General features: G+C 42.9%; 1 protein-coding gene across 1 annotated transcript; it reads left to right on the forward strand.

Moving 5' to 3' along the window:
- The first annotated feature begins 77 nt into the window (after positions 1–77).
- klc3 (kinesin light chain 3) lies at positions 78–13916 on the forward strand. The gene is made up of 14 exons (XM_033977608.2): positions 78–258; positions 1781–2000; positions 3677–3742; positions 4014–4181; positions 4659–4728; positions 4896–5041; positions 5176–5258; positions 5953–6040; positions 6400–6501; positions 6616–6789; positions 6957–7056; positions 9196–9349; positions 10970–11027; positions 11939–13916. Exons 2-14 carry the CDS (start codon positions 1794–1796, stop codon positions 12011–12013), a joined length of 1491 nt encoding a protein of 496 aa, XP_033833499.1. The 5' UTR covers positions 78–258; positions 1781–1793; the 3' UTR covers positions 12014–13916.
- The last annotated feature ends 3 nt before the right edge of the window (positions 13917–13919 follow it).

Raw genomic sequence — 13919 nt, forward strand, 5'->3', positions numbered from 1 at the left:
AAAGGGTCATCCACAGTAGATCTGAGGCTTTTATTATGAAGGTCGTGAGCGGATATCGTGTGTGTACAACCGGAAGTGACGGCGTGCAGCAGGTGGTTGTTTACCTTGGTGTCGGACGTGACCGCGGATCGTGGAGCACCTGATCGTGGTCCACAAGTGTCCGAGTAGCTCCCACGGGACGGGCCGCTCAGCGTGGATGTCTGTGGCACGTGTACACGCTAAGGGTCATACGGAGCTACGCGCCGGGACGCAGGACAGGTGAGTTGGGAGCATTGTTGGGACTAGGAACAGGTCTGTGACCTGATCCTAGGTGTGCGTCTGCCGTAACCACAGGAGCACAAAGCCATAATCCTGACGCACTGTCACCTGAAACTCTCCACACTCATCTGCGCTCCTGCACATTCCTCTGTGCTTCTGCACGCTCTTGCACCCTTCTGCATTGGTGTTGGAATGGCAGTCTATAGCCTATTGCTCTCTCAATGCTGTAAATAAAATACAATTTAAAGTAAATGCTGTTCATAATCATTAGCCCTGGCTTGAGCCGGCATTTAGAAAAACACATGCAAATGACTAATTTTCCAAAACAACACCCAACCAAAATTGTATTTAGCAAGTGTTCTACAATAAACTGAGAGCTGAAGAGAAGAGGCATGAGGCTGGAGTTCTGACGCAGAAGTTTATTTACATCAGTACATGACCCAGCACCTGGAGGCATGAACCTTAAACACACTGTGATAGTGTTGTCCAGTCTCATCTGGCCATGATTCCGCTCTAGGCAGTATTATACCTCTGATAACATAGGCCAAGACCTGCAGTGTGGGCCCTCAGTACAGCATAGAAATGGAATTTCTTTAACTGTGAAATTCAACCTTTACTTGCTGTTAAAGAAATCAGACAGGAGAAGGAGCTCTCCCTGTGCCACTGAAAAGCCTGGGAACTAAATCTAGTATGAATAATATATAATGTATGGGTGAACTGCTCTGTGGTCTTATTGTAATCAAATCAAACTCACTTTATTTGTCCCACAGGGGCAATTTAAGCATATAGAGCAGTTAAATACAATAATAATAGAAAGCTCAAACAAAAGTCTCAGTGCCGCTTAACAGGTTAGGGTCATCAGATTCAATATCAGGGCAGCTTGTAGGGATTAATAGACCTCAGGACAAAAGTGTTTCTCCTCTGTCTCTCTCTCTGTGTCCTGCTGCATCACAGCAGTGTCCAGGGGGAGGCTGTAGGCCAATTACGATTATTATTATATTGATTTATCATTCAACATATGATAGATGGAGCAAAATTTCTTATCGTGACAGGCCTAAGACCCAGTTCCTCTGGAACATCTTCTGCCATATTTGGTGTAGAAAGCCCATTGCATTTTGAAAAGTCTGTAGCATTTTAGAGCTAGCTGGCTAGCATAGTTATCGCCAAGGCGGGTCACCACAGATACATAAAAACAAACTGCTCAAGTCAGATAATTCAATAATCTTTAACTTCCATCCTTTGAACTGCACAAGCTGCAGTGCAGCTGCACTTCTTAGTTGGTCAAAATCCCCAAATATTAAGTAAAAAAATGTATCATAAAAAAAAGTTTAAAAATGTTCAGTGTGCCAGCCAGTCAGCCACAAGAGCAACCTATCACAGTCATGGTAAGCACAGAATAATATATAACTCAAGACAACTGAACGTAAGATCTTTATTATGAATTCTAGTCATATAAACATACATGCATATAAATATATTACTGTCCCATGCAGTAGCGGCTCTGATAATGCATTTCCCATAGGTGAGCCAGAGCCATGCTGTCTGCGGAGGACATCTTGAGCAGCATGCAACAGGTGATTGCAGGGCTGGAGACGCTCCGAGGGGAGAACCACAGCCTGCTTTTGAACCTCCAGCAGGCCCTGGAGAGCCAACCTTACCGGGACAGCAGTGTGGAGCAGGAGAAGAGCCACATGGTGCAACAGTCTCTGGAGAGGATCGAGCTAGGGTTGAGTGAAGCACAGGTAGGGCATGTGTCTGCTGTTCTGTGTTATCAAGGCTTCAATTTTAATCCTGAAATGTTGTTGTATGAAATAAATAATTTAATGCTCCTGTTATGATGAGTTCTCATAAGAAAAGGTTTTGTCCCTGTTAAGTATGTTACAGTTAAAGAGGGGGTATTACACTTCTATGATGTATTAACTACTAACACATAACATACTACTAACATATTTAGACCACCATGTTATCTTTCACTGTTTTCAAAATCCTATATTCACCAAAAACAACATGCTAATAAGGTTCACTTTTATTTTTGACTTTACTCTCCGTGCTATGTCATAATCTGGGATGACCAACAGCAGGAGGGATAAAATGGAACTACTGTGTTAAGTTAGGTTTGTCAAGTTGTAGTGTATTTGTATCATGTCATGTAGGAGCCTGGATGATGTAGGCTTGTGTGCTGAGCATCGGACAGAGTCTTAAAACTAATTGCAAGGAGGGTTCGAATAGACCCCTAAATTACTCAAACATGTATGGATGACATCTAAAACCTCTTCAGGCATGCTTTTGGATGAATGAATAATGTTATAACATGGTAGAAAGCTCAAAATACCCCCTCTTTAAGGGCAAGGCACTCTTTATTGTCCATCAAACACATCATCAAGTATATCAAATCAATAACATCTGCAGCTTTTTACCATCTAAACAACATGGCAAAAATCAAAGGTATACTGTCAAAACCAGACTTAGAGAGACTTATCCATGCATTTGATTCCAGTAGGTTAGACTACTGTGACAGCCTGCTCACTGGCCTCTCCAAATGAGCCTTAAGACAGGTGCAGTACATCCAAAATGCTGCTGCTCAGGACCTGACTAGAACGAGAAAGTACAAGCACATAAGTCCTGTGCTCAGGTCTCTGCACTGGCTTCCTGTGGCTCAGAGAATAGATTTTAAAGCAGCTCTGTTTATCTACAAGTCTCTCCATGGCCTAGCACCAAAGTACATCTCTGACATGTTAGTGCCATATGAACCATCTTGCACTCTGAGGACTTCAGGGTATGGTCTCCTGCTGGTGCCCAAAATCACAACTAAAAATGGGGGATCAGCATTTCAGATTTATGCAGCTAAAACCTGGAAGAGTCTTCCTGAAGACGTGAGACAAGCCTCAACTTTGACAAGGTTTAAATCCAGGCTCCAAGCGGTTTTGTTTAGCTGTGCATATGAATGAAAGTTTTTTTTTCTTTGCCGTTAATGTTAAATAATCACCATAAAATTATCTTTTGATTTGTCGTATTTTGATTTTAATGTCTGTCTTTTTCTGTCTGTCGTACGAAATAAACTTGCCTTGTCTGCGTAGGAAAATTTGTCCTTTGGCCCAGTTGCATTGAAGAATGGGTCAAATGCAACCTGTCAAGAGCAGTGGGCACTACATTACAGCGCTCAGGGACCCATGTCCAGACCTTGAGCTAGTTTTGGTCAGAACTACTTTAGCTGTTGTATATGTTAGCATGTGACATCATAACATTCTAACTGCCCATTATTTAAAACGGAGGTGATTAAGTCTTGACTGACACTAGTGAATTGAAAATGGAAAAAATGGGGATATTACAATCCCTCTACTCGGCTGAGGGCTTAACCAGTGAAACGGGATGCCTTCACTGACATAATGTAAACAATAGGCTGTTTGTATGTTTTCAGATGGTGATGGCCTTGTCGTCTCACTTGAATTCTGTAGAGGCCGAGAAACAGAAGCTGAGAACCCAGGTGAGACTATAGCACATTAATCAGGTGTATGTTTAAGTGTTTGGGTTTTGAGGTGATGCACACACACAGGAGGCCACTGTGGGTAGGCACACTATAAAGATATACTGGCACAACACTCACATGCACATGTTGTAATTGAAAGCAAGATGAATATTGCCAAAAGTAAAACCAAACATCCTTCACGTGGAGTGGCCATGGTGCAGAGGTCTAAACAGCAGGTTGATGGTTCTAGCCCTGCCCGTGTCAGGTGTTATGCTGTGTGTTGTGACAGGTACGGAGGCTGTGCCAGGAGAACCAGTGGCTGCGGGACGAGGTGGCAGGAGCACAGCAGAAGCTCCAGGAGAGAGAGCAGGAGGTGGTCAGTCTAGAGGAGCACAATCGTCACCTGCTCTTTATGTCCTCCATCCGAGTGTACGACCAGGACCAGGAGGAGGCACTGGTGAGATAGCACAGTCTGTCTGTCCTGCACAGCGTGTGTGAGGCATTTGTCATACATAGGCTGTATATATAAATGGACATGGCTAACCTCCTAGCCACTGTGTTCCAAATAGGAAGTGAGCATTGGCACGCTTATAGAGCGGACTCATCGCCCCTCTAGGGCTGCTGTCAGACCCACTTATTTTGGTCTTAAAATGTTTGTATTAACATACATGATCTGGGTGGTTTTATTTTGCTATTTTGTCCAGTGCCTGTTTTCCCCGAGGTCATCCTGCTAGTGTTGACAACAGGTTTGCTTGACAGCGTTACTAAAAACCCACGCCTATGGTCCCTGGTTGCAGATTACCCACTATAACACCTAGCCTTGATGAATTTAATTTGGTTGCAACTGAACGCTATGGATGATGTCATAGTGCCTTAGTCCACTTCTTTATAGTCTATGGTGTCATGTGATGTACGTGTGTGTCATGTGTTCCAGGAGGATAGAGGCATGTGCTCCACAGCAGGGAGCCTGGAGGACCTGTTTCCTGAGGAGCAGGAGCCTCACGGTGAGACTTTCTGCTCTGATTTGTCTTCCCTCCCAGATCATGATGTCTGCAGCATTGAACACCTAAGAGTACACAATTTTTTTTTAGAGCTGAGGTCAGGATTGTTAGTAGTCTGAGGCACTCACTAAACTCTCTTCTGTCTGTGGATGCTGTGGCTCCGTTGGCAGCTGTCCATAGGTGCCCCAGCAGTGCAGAGGTGGCAGCTCAGCAGGGGGGCTATGAGATCCCGGCCCGCCTGCGCACCCTGCACAACCTGGTCATCCAGTATGCCTCGCAGGGACGCTATGAGGTGGCTGTGCCCCTTTGCAAGCAGGTCAGACATTCACAACCTGCATGTTCTACTCCTCCACCCACTCATGTCCTACTCCTTTCCACCCACCCACACACACGTCCTACTGCTACACACACACGTCCCACAATTGAGTGACTCTGGTGTCCTCTGAGCAGGCGCTGGAGGACCTGGAGAAGTCCTCTGGACACAACCACCCAGACGTGGCCACCATGCTGAACATCCTGGCTCTGGTGTACAGGTCTCTGCAGTCTGCTGCTTCTCTTTACAGTAGCCCTCATCTGTCATTATTAGGGCTATCGCAGTTTGCATGTAAACTTGTATGATTAATCAGAGAAAAAAGATGCATTAATCATCCATATGTATGTTAAGCTGAAAGACAACAGAAAGAGCGTGGTGCAGGAGGAGGAGTGCGTTACAGGAGGGAGGGGCACAGTACAGGAGGACTAAGGAGCGTGGTACAGGAGGAGGAGTGCAGCATAGAGGGACCGAGGAGCACGGTACAGCAATAGCGTACAGGAGGAGCGAGGAGCACAGTACAATAGGAGCAGTACGGTACAGCGCTGTTATATTTACCCAATGGAGTGCTCACATGGACATGGCTGATGTGTGTGGTATGGCGGTGCAGTACAGTGATGTTGTATTATTAGTGAAAAATTTGATCATACAATTTGAGCAAAAAAAAAAATGAATGAATGAATTAAATGCTTTAAATGCCAACATTTTTACAGTATGCTACATTTACATAATTACATTAAAATCATGACACAATGTGATTAATCATGATTAATACATACATGTTTTTGATTGCTTGACAGCACTAGTAATTCTTGAACCAAACAGAGCTAAGCAGAGGAGTGGGGTCGCTGTAAGCCCACACCTGAAGCTGTCTGGAGTTTCTGATGTAAATGTGACCTTTGACCTTTTTTCTCCAGGGACCAGAACAAATACAAGGAAGCCGCGAACCTTCTGAATGACGCACTGGCAATCAGAGAGAAGACTTTGGGCCCAGACCACCCAGCGGTAGGGCCTCACCTGTGCCGGTGGTGTCCAGAGGACCACCGGAGCCACACGAAACAGAATTGTTCATTAAAGGAGTCTTTACAAGACATTTTAATACGTAAATGAACACATGCTTGGAATGTTTTTAACTACTTTTTTTTACCTCTTTGTAGTAAATTAATGGTTAAAGGCTTTTATTAAAGCCATTATTTTACAACATGATCTATGCAATGTTTTTATTATTATATATTATGGTTGAACCTATACTTTTAGTAATAGTTTTGAATTGACTTTACTTGAGCCCAGAGAACCAGGAGGGCCACACACAATATTATTGATTTGTGATGCCTCCACAAACTCACTCTAGCATCTGTGTCCAGGTGGCAGCCACACTCAACAACCTGGCCGTGCTATACGGAAAACGGGGCAAATACAGAGAAGCTGAGCCACTGTGTAAGAGAGCATTGGAGATACGTGAGAAGGTGAGTGCCCCCAGGTGGGTCACTGGTCTGAGAGCGCACCCCAGGCTCAAGTAGGTCATTGTTTATAAGCAATCCTCAGGCTCACACCTCATGGCTTCTGGCTCTGGTCCTCAGGTGTTGGGAGCAAACCATCCAGACGTGGCCAAGCAGCTCAACAACCTAGCCCTGCTGTGCCAGAACCAGGGCAAGTACACTGAGGTGGAGCAGTACTACCAGCGCGCCCTCTACATCTACCAGAGCCAGAGGGGGCCCGACGACAGCAACGTGGCCAAGACCAAGAACAACCTGGTCGGTGTGAGGGTTGGTTCGGTGATCAGTCTGGTGGTCAGTCTTGTCAGTGTGGTGGTCAGGGTGGGGCTCGGTGTGAGGGTTGGTTTGAGGGTCAGTTTGGTAGTCAGTGTATGTAGTTTGTGTAAATTGTGTCTGTGGTCATGAAGTGCTTTTGTTTGCTGCAGGCCTCGTGTTACCTCAAACAGGGCAAATACCGCCAGGCTGAGGCGCTTTACAAAGAGATCTTGAGCCACGCCCACACCAAGGAGGGCTCCACAGTAGAAGGTCTGTGCACTCATTTTGTGTGTTTTTGTGTGTGTGTGAGAGAGCGAGAGAGAGAGAGAGAGACAGTTATATACACACTTGGACAAAATTGTTGGTACCCTTCGATTAATGAAAAGAAAAGCTCACAATGGTCACAGAAATAACTTGACTCTCACAAAAGTAATAATAAATAAAAATTATATGAAATTTAACCAATGAAAGTCAGACATTGCTTTTCAACCATGCTTCAACAGAATTATTTAAAAAAATAAACTCATGAAACAGGCCTGGACAAAAATTATGTTACCCTTAACTTAATATTTTGTTGCACAACCTTTTGGGGCAATCACTGCAATCAAACGATTCCTGTAACTGTCAGTGAGACTTCTGCACCTCTCAGCAGGTATTTTGTCCCACTCCTCATGAGCAAACTGCTCCAGTTGTCTCAGGTTTGAAGGGTGCCTTTTCCAGACGGCATGTTTCATCTCCTTCCAAAGATGCTCAATAGGATTTAGGTCAGGGCTCATAGAAGACCACTTTAGAACAGTCCAATGTTTTCCTCTTAGCCATTCTTGGGTGTTTTAAGCTGTGTGTTTTGGGTCATTGTCCCGTTACAAGACCCATGACCTGCGACTGAGACCAAGCTTTCTGACACTAGCCACCACATTTCTCTCTAGAATCTCTTGATAGTCTTGAGATTTCATTGTACCCTGCACAGATTCAAGATATCCTGTGCCAGATGCAGCAAAGCAGCCCCAGAACATAACGGAGCCTCCTGCATGTTTCACAGTAGGGACAGTGTTCTTTTCTTGATATGCTTCATTTTTCCATCTGTGAACATAGATCTGATGTGCTTAGGCCAAAAGTTTCATTTTTGTCTCATCTGTCCATAGGGAATTCTCCCAGAAGCTTTGTGGCTTGTCAACATGTAGTTTGGCAAATTCCAGTCTGGCTTTTTTATGATTTCAACAATGGTGTCCTCCTTGGTCGTCTCCCATTAAGTCCACTTTGGCTCAAACAACGACGGACGGTGCGATCTGACACTGATGTTCCTTGAGCTTGAAGTTCACCTTTAATCTCTTTAGAAGTTTTTCTGGGCTCTTTTGTTACCATTTGTGTTATCCTTCCATTTGATTTGTCATCAAATTTTCCTCCTGTGGCCACGTCCAGGGAGGTTGGCTACAGTCCCATGGATCTTACATTTCTGAATAATATGTGCAACTGTAGTCACAGGAACATCAAACTGCTTGGAGATGGTCTTGTAGCCTTTACCTTTAACATGCTTGTCTATAATTTTCTTTCTAGTCTCCTGAGACGACTCTTTCCTTTGCTTCCTCTGGTCCATGTTGAGTGTGGTACACACCATGTCACCAAACAGCACAGTGATGATCTGTAGCCCTATATATAGGCCCACTGACTGATTACAAGATTGTAAACAACTGTGATGCGTACACAGTGTGTATGTGAATGTGATAGTGGACACACCTTGGATTAACATGTCCCTTTGGTCACATTATTTTCAGTCTTTTCTAGGGGTACCATCATTTTTGTCCAGGCCTGTTTTGTGAGTTTATATATATATATATATATATTTCTGTTGAAGCATGGTTGAAAAACAATGTCTGACTTTCAATGGTTAAGTTTCATAGATTTTTTATTTATTATTACTTTTGTCAGATTCAAGTTATTTCTGTGACCACAGTTTTTTTTTCATTAACCGAAGGGTACCAACAATTTTGTCCACGTGTGTATTATAATTATTATTGTCTCACAGCGAAGAGTGATTTGATTTTGATTTAAAAGTCCTTAGCCTTATTTTATATTGATTGTAAAAACTCACCTTAAGCTAAGTAAGTCTAGTCTTGACTCACCCATTTCCTGTGGCTTATCTGAGGAATCTGGGACTGGAGGAGACAAGTAACAAGAAATGCATCTTCACCACACAATTTTATTAATCAAATCAAGATCCTGTTCACACATTCATCTTAAAGCCAACTCAGAACATTAATGGAACTGCATGTAATATTTAGATTTTAAATTCCTTAAATCCTTTGGGGTTTAGGTAGTGACCATTCAGATCATATAGGCCTTTAGGATTTTCTAATTGAAAGTCAAAATGATAAACCACTAGGAGTAAAGCGCTGTGTGATGTGTCCCTAGGTGAGGGCCCCCCCAGTTGGTCGGGCGCAGCAGAGGGACTGAGGCGCAGCGGCTCCTTTACTAAACTGCGTGAGTCCTTGAGACGCAGCAGTGAAAAACTGGTGCGCAAGCTGAGGGGTGGGGCTGATCAGGAGCCACATCCCCACAGTGCTGGGTAAGCAGGCGTTAACCTTTATTCCTGAGCTACGTGCACTTAGTGTGGAAAGATTTGTTAAAGTAGAGTAAAGGCCCTATATTACATAACATATCTCCAAAGCTCAAAATGCTCTGTTCCACCTTGTGATGTCATGTAGTGATAGTTTTCAAGTTAACAGCTTCTTTTACCATTAGTTCAGTAGAGATTGGCCATTCCAGGGCTGAAATTGTACAGATAATTCCAGTGAAGGTGAATGGAGTTAAAAAAACACAAAGGAGCATATTACCACATGACATCACAAGGTGGAACAGAGAGTTTTGTGTTTGTTCAAAACATGCAGAGTTTGTGTGTTAAATATGTGTGAATGAAACAAAACAACTCTGGGTATGTTTTTGATGAGGAAAGAACATTATAACATAGATCAGAAAACAGTGTAATACGGGCCCTTTAAAGTAAAAATGCATAAAATCTAGACTATGACATTTGTAATATTGTGATGTAATTGTGAATGCACTGCTGCTTATTTTCCTCTTAGATGTGGGAAGACACACACAGATTGTTAATGCTAGTGTTAAAGCCTATAGCAACTTAGGTACTTAGGTATAGGTTCAGGGAGCATGAGACATAATTTTCACACATGGATTGTCCACCACAGAGTCCAGACCGTAACCCCATTGAGAATCTTTGGGATGTGCTGGAGAAGGCTTTGTGCAGCGGTCACACTCTACCAATATCAATGCAAGATCTTGGTGAAAAATTAATGCACTGGATGGAAATAAATCTTGTGACATTGCAGAAGTTTATCAAAACAATGCCACAGCAAATCCGTACCGTAATCAAAGCTAAAGGCGGTCCAACAAAATATTAGAGCGTGTGACCTTTTATTGGTTGGTGATGTTTTTTTTTGGCCAGGCAGTGTATTATAAAAGCCTCCGTAAATAGCCTTAATTACACTTATATGGGGTACTAATTGTGTGGACTGAGTTTTTGGCAGAGTCGTACAGCTAACCAAAGGAGGCCTGGGAGAAATTGTAAGATTATTAACGCGTGCATGACCAAAAAAAAAAGTCTTTTACCTTGTGATTAAAAACTTTCAGGTCATATCACTCTGCCCTATAAAACATATGAATGAAGAGACTAGACCAGGTTTCTAGACCAAGTCTGTCCTATGGTTGTCAAAACAAAAGTACTGGAAATCAGATACTAATCGATACTAAAAGTAGTATCGAAACTAGATACTTGTTTGAGCAGGTATCAATACTAAAAAGTCACATTCACATGACAGAAATGGATCTTTCCTGAATAGCTTTAGAATGATCTTGAGCTGTATCAGAACAAGTATAAGACCACATAGTATACACCCATGGACCATTATGGAACCTACCTTGAAGACTCGCTGGATTACACTGGCCACATTGCAATTTAATAGAAAGTACTACCATTTAATGTTGAAAATCACATTCTCTTGTCTAAAGAAAGAGTTATGTTTATTATTATTATTGTTGTATCGCATTTGGTATTAAGTAATGAGTCTTTTCCTTAGTATCAAAATCAAGCTTGAAATATTAGTATCGTGACAACACTAGTCTATCCCAGGGCACTCGTTTGAATAATGAACTATGTGGTGTCTCTCCACAGGATGAAGAGGGCCAGGTCTCTGAATGTGCTTAGTGTGGAGACCGGGGACCAGGAGCAGGTAACACACACGCCATTCCTGTTATGGTCTTAAGGTGGGGCTTTGCTATTAATAACATTTTAACTGAGATAGAGAGAGAGACAATGATCAGCTTGGGTCTGTTTAATGGAGAGGTCTACAGCCAATCCTTCAGAGACAGTTAAATTGTCTCGTTTTCTTATTAAATTATTAGAAGGGGTATTTAACTAATGGGGTATTAACTTCTAACACATAACATATTTGGATCACCATGTTACCTTTTGCTCTGAAAATGCTACATTTGCCGAAAACATTGTATTAGCACTTTTTACTTTCGTTTTTGGCGAAGAGTCCCTCTTCCCTTTGCTCCCCACGCTGTCACACCCCTTTCAAAGTGCCATCACAGTACAATCGGTGTGCATTGCATCAGGTTTGTCAAATTGTTGCGTACAGTTTTGTATCATGTTTTTGTATATTTATGGGGAATTGTCATGTGGGAGCATGGATGATGTAGGCTTGTGGGTGGGGCATTGCAAAAAATCTTACAGCTAACTGTAATAAGAGTTAGATGTCATCCATGCATGTTTTAGTCATTTAGAGATCTCTCCTGTGCCCCAGTCGAAAACGTCTTCAGGCATGTTTCTTTCAAATTTGTGATTGGTACTTAGGCTTACTAAACACTACTACTAATGCTACTGCTGCTAATACTAATACTACTGCTTAGAGAAATGGTTGGATATATGATAAATGTTATTAGCACAATGAAACGCTTCAGTAGTGAGTTCTAGTATCTGCGATGTCATAAATGTTAGTTATCTGACCACCTACAGCTAAGATGTTCTCATATAGACCTAATTATGCCAAAAATACTTAAAAACAAAGCATAAAGAATTGCAAAAAATATTAAGTGCATTTCCTCCTCTGATCTAACAGTGTTGTTCTTTTGTCTAAAGCAATGGAGTAGTGCAGACATGGTGGGCTCCAACACACATGGGATCAGGCGCGGCTCCTACAGTGGGACTAGCTAACCCCCAGTCCCAGGCTCCTACAGTGGGACATCAGCTAACTGCAGGTCCCAGGCTCCTACAGTGGGACCAGCTAACCCCAGGTCCCAGGCTCCTACAGTGGGACCAGCTAACCCCCGGTCCCAGGCTCCTACAGTGGGACCAGCTAACCCCCGGTCCCAGGCTCCTACAGTGGAACATCAGCTAACAGCAGGCCATGGCCCTACAGTGGGACCAGCTAACCCCCGGTACCAGGCTCCTACAGTGGGACCAGCTGACCCCGGGTCTCAGGCTCCTACAATGGGACAAGCTAATCCCGGGTCCCAACCCTGGTCCTACAGTGAGACCAGTTAACCCCGGGTCCCAGGGTCCTACAGTGGGACCAGCTAACCCTGGGTCCCAGCCCTGGTTCCCAGCCCTGGGCCTACAGTGTGACCAGCTAACCCTGGGTCTCAGCCCTGATCTTACAGTAGGACCGGCAAACTCTGTGTCCCAAGCTGCTACAGAGGGATCAGCCAATCCCGGATCTCAGCCCTGGTCCTACAGTGGGACCTGCTAACCCCAGGTCCCAGCCAACTCTGGATCCCAGGCATGGCTCCTAAATGGGGACCGGCTAACCCCGGGTCCCAGCCAACCCTGGGTCCCAGGCGTGGCTCCTAGAGTGGGACCAGCTAACTCCTGCACCAGGACTGGACTTTAGGTGTGGTACAGGCTTTACCACAGATGTGTTTTACCTTTCTCTGGGTTTGAAATTTGACCAAATTGTTACCAGCACACAGCAGCAGATGGATGGTCTCCAAACATTTATTCCTGTATTCTTGAACATAGCGCAATTGGCTAATTTTAGTAGTTTACTTGTATTTATTATTTCCAGATAGCCTTTTCCCGTTTTGTGCTGGCCAGCTCCTGTCCCTTTTATGGTCACACTAATTAGATCACAGTCTAACATGTTTGTATGGAGCAGGCACTTGAATACCATGGTCTCATGTAGATGCACTGAGCTGATCAATGAGACCTGTGGGTTGCCTGTTTCACATTGTATTTTAAATGGATCATGTTTGCACTTGCACTGGACTGTTACTGTCAGTGATGGCAAAGCTTTTTAATTGGCTTTATTCATACTAGACAGGGGCAGTACCTGGTTATATTTACTTAAGTAGGAGTAAAGGTACAACAACTTCTTTAAAAAGTTACTCGAGTAATATTTTTTATTGAAGTAAAAGTTGTAGACTTATTCAGAGGGAAGAGGAATCACAAGTGACAAAAGCTTTATGTTGACAATATGAAATTATTTGAACATTTGTGTTTCTTGCACCGCTCCTACAGATATGATTTAGTTTGGCTCATTTTTGTATCTATCCTTCGGAAATACCCGATTTTATGCATTAATCTTTGTCCTTCAAATTATAAATCAGATGTTATGTCCTGACAGTTGCTCTAAATTACTCTTACTTGAGTAATTTCTTGGACCACTACTTTGTATTTGTATTTGAGTGAAATTATTTTGAAGTAATGTTACCCTTACTTGAGGACAATTTAGACTACTCTACTTACCTCTGACATTTACTTTTTGTAAAAACTGTTACTCATCCCACTTGAAATCACTTTTTCCATGTTTTTCCAGCTCCTTCTGATACGATTTAATTTATTGATATTTATTGGTCTAACCAGATTTCTGTATTATTTAAAGTTTATAAATTATAAATAATTCTTTATTCTGATAACTACTAGGTTGTGTTAAGTATTTGGCTAGTCCTCCCATATCTGAGAGTAGAGCTGTTTCACCAACTTAGGGGCTTATACTGGTTTGGCTTCTTTCTAAAGAGAACTGTGTCACTGTGTTTTCCAACTTTTCGTATTTTGTTTGTATTTGTGTTTAGAAAAGAGATTTTGGCAACCGAGTTTGAAAATAAATAGTACAAAAGTCTTT

Source organism: Periophthalmus magnuspinnatus, chromosome 13 (assembly GCF_009829125.3).
Source record: "Periophthalmus magnuspinnatus isolate fPerMag1 chromosome 13, fPerMag1.2.pri, whole genome shotgun sequence".
NCBI lineage: Eukaryota > Metazoa > Chordata > Actinopteri > Gobiiformes > Gobiidae > Periophthalmus > Periophthalmus magnuspinnatus.

Coding starts and splice junctions, on each gene's coding strand:
- klc3 (XM_033977608.2), top strand. CDS start 1,794: ATGCTGTCTGCGGAGGACATCTTGAGCAGCATGCAACAGGTGATTGCA. Junction 5,259..5,952: donor ATCCTGGCTCTGGTGTACAG/GTCTCTGCAGTC, acceptor TTTTTTCTCCAG/GGACCAGAACAAATACAAGG. Junction 7,057..9,195: donor GGAGGGCTCCACAGTAGAAG/GTCTGTGCACTC, acceptor ATGTGTCCCTAG/GTGAGGGCCCCCCCAGTTGG.